A 14,506-nucleotide genomic window follows, 5' to 3' on the forward strand; every position below is an offset into this window, starting at 1 on the left:
TTTCTCTTCCCTATTTATATTTTATAAGATGCAGACTCTGACGTGGTGGTTGTTAGGATTAACGCGTGGGTTTTATTGATTGGATAGAAGCTTGGCAGTTAATAATGGCGCGCCTTCCAACGTAGTTAAGATATGTTCTTATTATTTTTATTATTCCTTTTTTATCTAATATTTATTTATTCCTGATTCAGGAAACTTATTTATTGAGAAGCGAAGGTGAAGAAGGAAACGTAAAATGTTGAGAAGATATTTTAAATATAATTTCTAAGAATAGTGATTTACTTTGTTATTACAGTTCTTACAAATTATTATAATTTCAATAAAGTTATTAAATTTTAATATAAATATTCAAAATAAATTAATTAAACTATAGCCCGTGCAATCCATAGTAGTATTATAAAAAATATGGATGAAGTTTTTTTCCAAAAAAAAATTATGAAAGTAAAAATAAAATTAATTATATGTACTCAATGTCAATGGCAGATCTAAAATTTAAAATTAAGAGATTAAAATAATTTTGAAAACTTTGGATGTTAAAATAAAAAAAAATCACATTATTTTACAACAAATTTAAGCTTTTTTTTTTTTTTTTTTTTACTTTGACCATAGCACCACTTCTCATTTCTCAACTCCTAATTTCTCTTCCATCGTTGTAGATATTTTCTTATTTTATTTAAAAAAAAAACTTTCATTTATTTATTTTGAGTTGATACCATTAAATATAGTTAGATGTTTCAAAGATTTTTATTTGGATACTCTAAAAAACCAAAAAAGATTTTTATTATTTGGATAATCCCTTATTTTTCAATTTATAAGGAATGAATAGTTTAAGACTCGGTTTTGTATAAATAAATTCAAAATATGAAATTCATCTATAAAAGAATTATTCATATTTTGTATGATTAATTTAAAACATATAATTTAATTGAATTCTATATAATTATGTATATAATAAATTTATAATTGAAAATTCATTTGCTTTTATTTTCTAAAATACCCTTGAAATAGCAACTTTACAAAAATAAATAATAGATATCAATTATATTTATGTTAGCTATATATTTTTTATATTTTATTAAAATAAATATATAAAATAAAAATAATATTAATAAAATTATTACATTTAAATTAGTGATAAATAGATATTTAACTTGAATCACTCTCTCATCGGTAGTAAAAAAAACACTTAAAGATACTAAAATAAAAACACAATAATAGAATTTTAAAAAAGTTTTGGTCAAAGTTTGATAAAATAAATAATTAAAAAAAAATAAAAAAAATAAAAAATTGACTTTGTAGATAGAGAAGTATAGTTTTGTTAAAAAAAATTAGATTACTTAGTTTTTGGAATTCATTTAGAAATTCCACCTATTTTTGTAAGGTTTAGTGTGGTTATATCCAATTATATGAAATCGAATTCCTAAACTTGAAATCTAAATTTTATTTTTCCAAACATAAAATATATATTTCTAAATGAACTCTACAAAATTATGTGAAATTCATTTATCACAATCAGGGGTAAATTAACATTTTTATTCTGTCAAAACATTTCAACTACACATATATATATATATATTTTAAAGAGAACTACATTATAGTTTAGTTCCTAAAACTGTTGAATATTTCTTTGTTAACGACTAGTTATTCATTAAAATAATTATAATCTAGCTTTAATATTTAAATTGTTATTTTAATAGATAATTAATTTCTTTTAAATATGATATGTAAAAATTTTAATATAAAATTCTAGCTGCGGTGCCGTATGCGTGAATTAAAAATATATAAAGAAGGCACGTCTGAATATTAATATATTATTATCATTATCATTCTTAAATAGGAAAATAAAATAGTAAAAGTAAACTGCGACTGCGTAACTCTGAGGATAAGGGAAGATGTGGATAACGAGATTTGACCAACTGTTACTTACGTGGAATTTGGAAGCTTCCAAAAATGTTTAGACCAACTTATAATAATAAGTTTGATGCTTTGGGTAATGGTTTTTTTTCCCTGTTTTTTTTTTTTTAGGAGATAATGGGTATTTTCTTTAAAGTTTAAACTACTAAATTATTTATTTGCTTGCTAAAATGATCGGTTGGTTAACAATTTAAAAAAAAAAAGTAATTGTAAAATACATTAAATTAAATTGGGGTGGCCACTTCGGGATAAATGCATTTTCTTAATTAAGTTAAAATATTTATCATTTTTTAAAATTAAAAATTTTAATTGAGTTTAAATATTTGTAAATAAATTAAAATACTTTTTTTAAATAATAAGGTATTGGTGTCATTTTTTTATATTTAACATTTATTGTTCATTTAATCAATTTTCTTCTATATCATATTTTTGAGGAATCGTTTATTTAATCAGTTTCCCTATATTCTCATATCTATGAGGACTCGTTTTTAAGAATGTTTTTTACACGTTATTTATAATTATTATTGACACTTGTGATTTAATATTTTTAATAATAAATTTAATTTAAAGATATGTTTTATAATTTAATTTAATTAAAAGATTTATTTGACTTAATATTGATAAAATATACTTTAATTTTATATTTTCTTTATTAATATCTATAATACTAATGTCTATCATTCAAATTTTATTTGATTTATTATATTTATGTTTGTCAAAATCTAATATAAAATTCTTTATATTTCCAAACTTTTATGTTAATATTAGTATAATTACATATAATATTAACTTATACACGTATATATGCAAATAATCCCTTACCCTAGTGCTACGGGTGATGCCAGGTTCAATTATTGATATTGTAATGTTTAATTTAAATTTGTATTCCATCCTTTAGTGGTTCTTATTGCCCTTAACAGGTTTTTTAATAAATTATACTGCTTTTGATGGGCTGTGAATGGATGTATTTAACTGTTGCCAACAGTGCAGATTCATTGTATATAATATTGAATGACAAAAAAAAAAAAGAGTATATATAATATTTTATTTAATAAAATTTAATTAAAATAATTTTCTTACTACATAATCAACTTTCTAAATTAAAATTTATAATTATAATATTTTGTAATAATGGTTGTTCTATTTTGTTTATTGGAGCAATAAAATATAAATTTAAATAGAAAAGTAATGAAACTAATTAAATTAAATTATTTTTATTTTTTCAATTAATTAGATTAATAGATTTAAATATATTTTTGTTCATCCATATAGTAATAAAGTATTTTTGCCGATCCACTTCTATTCCCACTTTTATATATAATACTTTTTTGACAATGTGAATTCCACATTTATGCTGCTTGTTTATTTTCTATACAATATTAAGTATTTATTATAATTCCTCTTATATTGCTTTATACCTTTTGAATTGTAGAGGATGATTTCATTTCGAGATTTTAATAATTACAATAGCTAATTTTTGTTATCCTTTATGAATATCATAGCTACTTATATTTTGTAACTCATCCTGCAATAAGTGATATCCAATTGAAAAGAAAATAATGTATGCACTTCTTCTTTTAAAATAACATTTTGAACACATATTTTATACATTATTTATATTCATTTTGTATACTCATGATTTATTTTCTAAAAATATAATTTTTTTTATCTATGATATAATATTAAATTTAATTGTACATTTACATTTTATTTTGTATAGTTATTTCAACATAAAACATCTTTTATAAATTTTAAAAAATATAAAAATATTGCAGCCTTTTTAAAATTTATGAAATCTTCAATTAAATTTGATATGTTTACTGCTCCTATCAAATTTATCAAAAAGGATATGTTTACTTCCTATTATAATTTAAAATTTTTATATATATTTACCATTAGGTTATGCACTAGTGTGCTATTTTTGCAATTTTATTGAACATATGTTGTTTGTACTTGTAATTTAATGTTTCATATTTAGTTAATTTTTAATTTCATATTAAAATAAAATTATTAATTAATACTAAAAGAATTATTAATTGACTTCGATTAAAATTCCTATGTCATAACCTAAATCCGGTCAAGATAGGTGTGCAGCTAGATCATATTCCAACTACAAAATTTTATAGTAATTAATGCAATTACAAATAAATTTACATGCTTGAAGATTTTTCTTTATAACACTTTTTTTAAAATAATATAACAATTGCGGTATACAGATTTAGTTTTAAACTTGTTGAATTATTTAATTTCTTCAACCGAGTTTATACGCTAAATCAATAAAAAAAACAAGCATTTATTAAAAGGAGAACACTCTTGATGAAAAAAAAAAAGCGAGAACAATAATATAATCTGTTTATTCCACTTAAAAAAAAAAAGAAAAGTCGTTGATTCCACGTGGGACGGCAAAATGAGTGCCCGCGCTCCTTACTCCAAAATTGAAATAATTCAAAAACGCGGGTCAGGACCCGTAGTCACATCTGGTTCCCGCCTCTTCAAAATTTGGAATTTTGGGTGCGTTGTTTCTCAAATCCCATATCAAATCTTCAAAATTGGCTGATTATAATCATATACTTTATCGACGACTCAATAATCCTTCTCACAAGGTCAGTATCTTTAATAACCCTATCAAATTCTTGTTATTCACATCAAATTTTCATATTTTCTGGATTCTAGGGATTTAACTGCATACCTTTTATGTACTTCCAAAATCTTGCTACTCTGCAACGTAGTTTTGTTGTATAGATCCGTTTCGATAATAAGTGAAACTCATCTTATGTTTTTCTTGTACTTTCGCATTTTGAAAATATATTTTGTGGTTTCCAGGTTTGAGGACCAGCGGGTTTAACCCAAATTTTGTTTCTTTATCTTGAGATTCCTAATTGGTTGAAGTAGGACTTTCTTTCTGTTAAATTGGGTTTCTAGTTTTGTGGTAATTTTGAAGTTGTTTACTTTGTAGGGTCTGTTTTCTTGCTTTTTTGGCCTAATGATGACTGGAGATAATTTCACTGACGAGGTCTCCAAAACACGTGCAGTTTTGGGAGATCTAACAAATAGGCCTGAAAAAAGAGAGTTTTCGTCGATTTTGGGTGGTTCAGAGCTTAAATCTGGAGATGGGTGTGGTAAAAAAATAGTCTATGAAGATGGGGATTCATGTTTTGCTAAAAGAGTGTGTTTAGGAGTTGAAAGTTCTGTTAAGGAGAAATGTAAAACCAAATTTGGAGTTGATAAGAGTGATGAGAAGGATTTGCTTACAGAAGCTAAGCAACCTTGTGTATCATCTCCTATTGATAGTGATATTGATACTTCTCAGGATAATACTGTTACCATTATCTCACATAATCCTAATGAAAATAAGGAAACATCTAATTTGTTAGATGGTACTGTCAATCTTGTTAAGAGGGTTAGGGAAGTTGTGGATGCATCAAGAGATAGTTGTGCATCTAGTGGTTCAATGCCCACAAACTCTTCGTCGTCCAAGAAAGACAGTGATGATGAAGTTAGACTCAATTCTGATGTTAAGCAAAGCAATCTAGTAGATGATGTTGGCACAAGCGTTGACAAGGATCTTGGTGTCAGTGAATTGGCCAGTCGCAAATATGGGTCTCTTGAGCAGTCAAGTTTGCCCAAGTCACAGGGTTTGGTTAGATGCACAGAACTCCAGGGTGATGGTCATGCTAATTTGAGCGCGGTTGCTGACTTGCTGAATGCTTGCCCTTGTTCTTTTTGCTTGAAAGGTAACTATGAATATTGTTTGCGTTGCATTTTGCTTATTATGATATTGGTTACGGAGAATTAAAAGTCATATGTATAGTGTCTAAATGGGATATTCTTGTTTTGCAATTTCGCAATCAGCTGCCTATATTTTGTCAGACCTCCATTACCAGGACATCAAAGGACAAATAGCTGGTAAGTTTTTAAGTTGTATTGACCGTTTTACAGTCACTATGTCAATTGTGATGCAGATATTATGGTCATTGGTATAATGTTGTTTCTTTTTCCTCCTAGCATTAAAGAAGAGTCAGAAAGAAGCAAGCATCTTGGTTAATAAATATGGCAGGGGTAATCATACCGACATTCATAGCGAAGGAAACTCCAACAAATCCTCAAAATTAGAGTCTAATCTCTCTGCTCAGTGGAGATCTCTCTTTCAACACATGGAGGAGATAATTGTTAATGAAAGCAATCAACTTGTGAGTGAAATTTCTGCTCTTTTGGTTGATTGTACTCCTTATCATGCAAAATTTAATCTGATTTCAGTTCTTCATTGACGAAAAGATTTTTTGTTCACCTTAATTACTAATTCCTACTGCTGGCTATAAGAATTTGTTGAAAACAATTTATCTCGTGACTCCCTTGTCCCTCATTGAGGGGTCCTAATCAGTGTTTTCTTGATAGCACTTGCAACTTATGATTATAAGGCTAGGTTAGAAAGAGTACTTACTCTTCCTTTGAACTGTGAAATTATCATAAGTTTTTTATTCTAATATTGTCAAATCTCCTCCTGCAGCAAGCTAAATTAATTGCACTGAAAGATTTGAGAGAAAATCGCAAGATGGATCTAGAGAGGAACACTGGGATGCCTTCTGACAATTTGTAGTAACATTCGTTCCTCTGATGATCGTAAGACTTTCTTGTCCCACCAATTGTAAAAACTTGTGCATGTGCATAGACACACAAGTCTTTGTGTGTTTGCATATGTGCCTTGTATTGTTGTTGAGAGAGTTCCTGTAATTCCTATTATTGTCATGGTAGCTGGGTTCTACTGTGCGCCACTTGTAATATCTATTCGTGCGGTTATGATCTGTATGAGTGAAATTTTCCATTACATAAAATGAAATTTATGGTTTTCTAATTTCTACTAACCTCTCTTTGTGATGGTTGATTAACTTTGTTTCTTACTATCTACATTTCGTTTGCCTATTGCTGGTAGAATGGATTTCTTAAATTACTCTAAGGCTGGGAGGTTTTAGCTCCTTTCAATGTTCAGGTTTACATAGTACTGAAGATGGTTCAGTCTGTTTTAGTTCTGTCAGATTGATTGCTGTTCCTTACTCCCTTATTGCTTATGATGGTTTGCATTGTCTGCTTAACGAGGCCAAGTACATGCAAAACTATTTATTGTGGAAGCTCCATGATAGTTTGATTCAGTCTAAAAATGTGATCCAAAAAGAACGTCTTTTGGCGGTAGGCTGCATGTAAAAGTTAAGCCTTTTCTTTTCTGTATGATTTTTGGGTTCAGATAGAATTATTATCAATGAATTAGTTTTCGGCAATTTTTCGTTTTTCTTTCTTTTTCTTTCGGAATTTTTCCTATTTCTTGTTTCTACCTCAAATGGGATTTCTGTTAGATGGAGTCATAATATTTACTTTGCAACGTAAGATTCCCTCTTTTATTTGGATTGTGGACAAACTTAGCCAAAAGATCTAGAAGGGTCACTATAATATTGCTGGTAGACAGATCATTTAGTAAGATATTGACATGAACTGGGGCCTTTCTGGTAAAGGGAAATATTTTGTTTGGGTAGTATGCAGGTCAATTATATGGGCTAAAGTTGCATGTGCTAAGATGGATGTTTAGATAATATATCCTTCTAGTTTTAGATCATTTCAACCTGCATAGTAGATAAGTGTCCGATTTCCTTGTCCACGAAAATTTTTTTGGGAGTTAATTTAGCAAGATGGATCAAATTTATCATGAGAAATCTGTTTCTGATAAGAAGGATAATAAGAGTAGACATCATCTGCAGTGCAGAATTTATAACACTTATAATAAGAGTCGAGACTGTAAAGGGTTTTAGTTTGAATTTATGACATCATCTGCAGTGCTAGATTGAATTTTTGACTAGGGTTTTAGTTTTTCAATCTTAGAGAGGTGACCGGACAATGTGTAGAAATAATTATTTTGTTGGTACCAGTTCATTTGTTCTTGTTGTGCTGTGATTTTCTTTGCATTTAAGTTGGCCTAATTATGTCATCTACAGTTCATTTTATTTGTTTTTTTTTTTTCCTGTGTAAAACAATAGCAAATTTCTTATCAAGCCTGCTAAAACTGCCCCTGAATTTGTTGTAAGAATATTAAAAAGATATGTATGATTGGTTGTGGTTATTTATTAAGTTTTGAGCTGTGCATGTCATGATGAATGTACTTAATGTATTTTGTCAACAATAATGGATTTCTCAGTATATTTAATTAAACACGCTTTCGTACTTCTTTTCTAAAGCAACACTTTCCTTTTAATCTATAGACGTAAAATTCTAAATTGATTTGGGTATAAGTAATTCAATATTTTCGAATACTTACATCCTTACTAATAATAGTGCTATAATAAAGAAGTTCACTTTTTTTTTTTTTTTTCCAAAAAACAAGCTTTCATTATAAAAAAAAGAAAAAAAAAAAAACCAGAATAAAAAACTAAAACTAAAGATAAATTATAAATAATTGGACACTTCTTAGTTCTTAGACACAGTTCTTATTATAGACGTTCATGTATATCGTCTGTGTTTATCTGATGGAATTCAACCATTAAGGTAGCTAGCAGCCAAATGGCATTATCATCTATTAATATTATAGCTGCAAGTTTTTTAGTGCTATTCATTTTGATTCTATATCGGTAAATCTAGATCACACGGTCTGTCCTGTCTCAACAGGGGCTTTTTTGAATTTTACTATTTATAATTTTTTTTTTAATTTTCAATTGATTAAATGCTATAATGTAAAGACGTAATTATCCTTTATTTTAAATTTCAAATTTAAGTTATTTGTTGATTCTTAAGCAACATTTATTGCATTTAATTAGTTTCAATGCATATTACTTTTAGTTCCAATGACCATTTATTAAAGAATTAATTACTGACTAAATGTTCAAATGGTATTCAATTTGCTTATAAACAAGGAGATTAGAAACGAGAAAGATGTAACACTAAAAATTAAAAATACGTTAGATATTATCATGATTTATACTTTAAAGAATTAAGGATATTATCATGAATTTATTTAAAAAAACCTTTAAGATTATTCATGTTATGGATTTTTATTTAATTAAATTAGAGAAGTATAATTAATTCCCTTGCGTACATAAATATCTTAATATCAACTATATTATTCATATATGATTTATTTTTTATTTTCTTTATACAAATTAATAATTTCTCTTCAATTCAGATAATATTATAATATATTTATTATAATCCATGAAATATAGATTATTTTTTAATCGAAAAAATTTATTTCTTTTATTTAATCTAGTTATAATCACAAAAACTTTCTAACTAATCAAACTCGAAACATGAAAAAAATACTAACTAATTCAATTAAGTATATCAGTGTTTAATATAGAATTACTCTTGATTCCTAAAAAAAAAAAAATTACTCCTGTAAATAATATAGAATTATATATGTATATATGTATACCCTTATTGATTTAATTAGTAGTTTAATATTAAAGCATATCGTATAATTATATATATCATGTTTATTGTAAAATTGAATAATTATATTGTGCATGCATATGAAAGATTAAATAATTATATAATTAAAGTACATGGATCAATATGTATTATAGTACTACATATGAATTTTAAGAAGCAGTTGATCAATATGGACTATATAGTATAGCGATATTTTCTAATTCTATAAAATATATATATGCATGACATACATAATTATACCGCATGGTTTTTTTTACTATAGAAAAATTGACCATACTTAATTAAAATGCATTTTTTAAGAAAAACTCTTATAATTTTGCTATAGTTTTTTTTATTATTATTTCAATTGTTATGAAGTTTTAGAAAAAACAAATGTAATAACCTATTGGCTGGAACTTTCAAATTTGTGATCGAATGCAACATATGAAGATATAGCTAACATATTTGAACCTTATTTATCAATTTTATAATCAATCGAATTTTAAAATAATATTTTTATTTCTTATTAAAAGAATAAAAAAAAGAGTAACATTAACTTGTTGAACAACAATCCAGATCAATTGAAGTTGCATAATATATATATATATAAATAACAAAAGAGAGTAGGACTAGTTGAAACTAGTATTTTATGTTTGTTTGAGCTAGCTAGCTCAAGCTGTGCAAATAGCATCACCCATTCTATATAATGGAAGTAATCAAAGCTGCTTGACTTTGCATTATTTGGATCTGTGTTTATGTCTAGGTATCATTCTCAAGGACAAGGTCAAAAGTTTTTAGCTATTAGAGATGTCAATAACTAAATCCTACTGTTCTGTCAATAACTATATATCATATATATATATATGCATTCTGCAATGACTTCTTTGAAGCTAAATCCTATCATTCATTTGCGACCATGCATGTGCACTAAGGCTTGCCACGTTTCAACCAATTTGATTATTCTTCTCCATTATTGTTACTATATTGGACATTATTTCAGATGCACTGAGATTGACAATTTAAAGTCAACTGTTTATATATATATAAAATTTAAGGGAGTCAATGATATGATATTTTATTTGGTTTTAGTGTTGCAAGAATAACATATGAGGATCAGTGGATGTGTGTAGAAGTTGCCAATAGAATAATTCTTGGATTAAAACATTCTGTGGAAAAGGTAATTAAGCGATAATGCTTGGTGCTCTGCATGCTCTCTTATCATGTCTTTGCGCAGGAGCCAATCAAAAACTGAATAAATGATTTCCCTGTCAACCGTGGTTTAATTGGGCAAAGGCTGTCATATGATACGTGTAGAAAAATATAAAATTTTTGCTTAGGGTAATTACATATGCAAACCAATTGGCATAATGAGAAAATTATCGAGGAGTGCCAAAAAAGGTTTTTTTAGATAAAATTATCAAATGTAGTTTATTTAAAAGGATTCTTTTCTATTAATAAAGTATTGGTTGGAATGGCAAGCAATCTTAATTCTCAGTATAAATACAAATTTCATGCTAACGAAGCTGCTCAATGGTTTAATTGAGGTGAGAATGAGATGGAATATCGATAGAGACACATGGTGACATGGAGCAAGTCCATAACATCACATGCACAATCCACGTGATGTGCTCCATGTATTATATAAAAATTTTTAAATTTATAAAATAAAAAAAAATAAAAGTTTAAGATATTGGGAAGGAAATTTTTAATTTTTTGATTATTAATTTGTTTATATTTATTAAAGTTGAATTTCAAAATTAAATAGTGGATTTTTAGAAAAATGATATTAATATTGAAAAAAAATAGAATGATGAAGGCAGCAACCGATGAGACATGGAAGGGCTAAGATTACACTCTGAGGAAGATCAAGAGTCACCAACGGAACAAGAGAAAAGGCGTTTTCCTTCTGCTCGGTTTTTTCACGTCTCTCAAAACCCCATTTGTCTTCACTCTCTTTTTGTCATGTTCTTCAACTTCCCTATCTCCACCTTTACTTTAAGTTTAGTCTCACCTAATTTTTTTTTCCAAATTACGCCAATTTATTTGATAACCCTTATTCTATTTTTCTTATCGTCTCAAATTGCTGCGACACTTTCTAATATTTAAAATTTATTTTTTTGTCATTTAATATCATTTTTTATCACAAATATAATAATCAAATTATTATATTATTTTAACTAAATCTGACATAAATTAAATTAATATATCAACTTTTAATCTCTAAAAAAATCTATATAAATAAATATTTGATTATAATTTAATTAGTTTTAATATCTAATAAGGTCTTTGGTGAATTATTATTAATACCTCTCGATTTACTTTTGGACTATTTATAAGTATAGAGCTTTATGTTTTATCTTAATTATTAGTAGGGTGAATCTAAAAAATTAAATTAGTGGTTTCAATGCATAAAAGTAATAATTCAACCAATGAGAGCATATCCCGATCGTAGATTCGCCCTTATTATTAGGGTAACAAGAATATGAGGCTCACTCGATTCTAAGAGTGTTAAAATGGATTGATGTAAAGTTCAATACGAGCTCATCTAACACGTGATACAATTAAAATTAATACCAATGCAATTCATCTAATAGTCATGTCGATATTTAAAGACGAACATGATAAAAAAATAAAATAAACTAGTGATATAAACACAACATATGCGACCCATTTAATTAAACTAATCATAAACTAATCGAAAAAAAAATACAATCATCAATTTAATTAAATGGGTTGTATACTGGTAAGTAAAATTATTATCAATTATTTACATAAAATATAAATTTAAAACTACAAAATTCTGTTTTTTTTTTTTTCAATTTGCAATAATATATATAAAAAAGTAGACATAGTTTAAAAACTTATCTAACACTACAAAAAAAACGCCATTTTGCGACCGAAAAATCGGTCGCAAAATGGCTAATATCGGTCGCAAATTGTAATTTGCGACCGATCTGCGACCGACATATGTCGGTCGCAAAATACCTGGTCGCAAATAGTTTTTGCGACCGATTATATCGGTCGCAAACTTGAATAATCGGTCGCAATTTTTGGTCGTGGTTTAATTTGAAATTCAGTCGCTAATTTGGTCGCAGAAAAATCGGTCGCAAATAGTTTTTAATCGGTCGCAAAATGTTAATTTAAAATTGTAATTTTCGGTATCAAATCGGTCGCAAAATTAAATAAATAATAAAAAAAATTAAATATTATTATGAAACCAAAATTTTTCCGCATGTGTGAAAATTGACATATATATATATATCACACACACAATTCAAGAACAATGTAAAAATGTAATTTTTATTGTACTGAACAAATTAAAATATCAAAATACAAATAAAAAACTAAAAATGTCCAAAATCAAATCTATGTTGCTGCTCATCTACAGGATCCGATGTCGGATCGCCGGGAAGAGTACCTGCTGGATGTGATGTAGCGCCAGGAGGGGTGACCAAGGTATTGTCTGCAAATGTAAAATCATCCTTAAAACATCCTTAGTCTAAACCATCCTTAAAACATGCCACTAATGTAATGTTCAATTTACGCTTATAACTAACTAAGGTTATTTCTATAATAAGGGTACCTATATATAAATGTAAAATCACTAAGTTTATTTATTCACTAAGTTCATTTATTACCTTTATCCTAATAAAGGTAAGTGTTCGATTCCACATATTGAATTTTTTTGCAAAAAATTTGGCAGCACTTCGGCACAACTCAATCAAATCTCAAATGTAAAAACACTTCAATAACCACTCCTATGTCATACCAACATTCTCTAAAAGCAAAATGGCCACTACTAGGCCTCCAACCAAACCAAACGCATCATTCATTAAAAAAAAAAAAATAAGAATAATAACAACAATAATAAAAAAAAAGCATTATTTCATAATTATAAAAAAAGAGTAATTTCAATTACATGTATCATAACATAGTTATATCCGAACCATCAGACTCTCCTCTTACATTACACCCAAGAAAAACCATAACCAAGATGCAAATATATTGTGAATAATTTTGTCCAAAGTAATTTTTGTGTTTGAGAAGTGTCTAAATATGAACTTGTTTGTTATTGAATTGATGATCATTTACAGGTTTCAGCAGCCAAGGTGTTGCAGGAGACATGCAACTACATCAGAAACTTGCACAGAGAAGTCGATGATCTAAGTGAGAGGCTATCTGAGTTATTGGCAACTACTGACACTGCTCAAGCTGCCATAATTAGGAATTTACTAATGCAATAATAGAGCTTAATCATTAATTATTTAATAATTGCTAGTTAATTTTCAGTACTTATGTAATAGAACTTATCTTTCTTAATTAATTTCTGTCTATTTCTCTACCTTAATCAATTTCTAGGTTTTTATCATCGTTAGCAGTACTGTACTTATGATGATGGTCATGAACATGTAGTAGTGCTTTTTCTTCATGATTAGGAAAATCCCCTTTTTTTTTTTTGTGCAAGCTTTGTCAGGCTAAGGAATATATAATAAAAGGGTTCCATTTTTGCTGACATATGAACTTGCCAATTTCTAACTTATGGATTGGATCTACTACAATTAGGATTGAAAGGATGGGAGGGAGGGATTTTATATATACACACAAACACACTCTTTTGAGATGCTATTTTATGTAAGACCAACATGATTTAAAAGAAAAAAAAAATGTTGATTATGATTTAATCATTTCTGATTCCATCCCTTCTCACTATATCTAATTTAGGGCAAATACTGAAGTACAGGACCCAATTAAATTGATTTTGAATTTTTTTTTTTTTTTTGACAAATAAGCATAATTGGACAGTTAAAAACTACATAATCTTATCATTTAAAGAATGTTCAATTATCAGATTACATGCAAATAAATAGTTGCATATGTAGGGTTAAGCTCGAGAATTAGCTTTTTTTTTTTCTTTTTATAAGTTAATTAAAGAAAAAGGATGGAACATTAAAATGAAACAGTATAGTAACAGAAATGACCTGAGAGAGTGAGGAACAATTAACTAGAGAAGAACTGAAACAAACCCAACTTCCAATCCTAAAAATTAAGCAGCTGTAAAGGGTCATATGGTGCAGAAGATGAGATAATTCTATGTGCTTGAAGTGAGGCAATTCTATGTTGATTGTAAGATAATTCTATGTGTATGAAGTGAGAAAGCATTTTCTATTGAAGACCAATATAATCT

The 14,506-nt window shown here is 27.4% G+C and overlaps 1 protein-coding gene across 2 annotated transcripts; it reads left to right on the plus strand.

Annotated features, from left to right (window-relative positions):
• Window positions 1-4,336: 4,336 nt before the first annotated feature.
• LOC105650755 (DNA-directed RNA polymerase subunit beta) lies at window positions 4,337-6,766 on the plus strand. Of its 2 annotated transcripts, none has more exons than XM_012237712.4 (5): window positions 4,337-4,517; window positions 4,738-5,648; window positions 5,767-5,820; window positions 5,920-6,104; window positions 6,422-6,766. In XM_012237712.4, exons 2-5 carry the CDS (start codon window positions 4,898-4,900, stop codon window positions 6,509-6,511), a joined length of 1,080 nt encoding a protein of 359 aa, XP_012093102.1. In that variant the 5' UTR covers window positions 4,337-4,517; window positions 4,738-4,897; the 3' UTR covers window positions 6,512-6,766. The 2 variants fall into 2 exon arrangements, with proteins under 2 accessions (XP_012093102.1, XP_012093094.1); XM_012237704.4 differs by having other exon boundaries at window positions 4,871-5,648.
• The last annotated feature ends 7,740 nt before the right edge of the window (window positions 6,767-14,506 follow it).

The sequence above is a fragment of the Jatropha curcas genome, chromosome 3, assembly GCF_041381405.1.
Source record: "Jatropha curcas cultivar XTBG-Jc1 chromosome 3, XTBG_Jcur_1.0, whole genome shotgun sequence".
NCBI classification, from domain to species: domain Eukaryota; kingdom Viridiplantae; phylum Streptophyta; class Magnoliopsida; order Malpighiales; family Euphorbiaceae; genus Jatropha; species Jatropha curcas.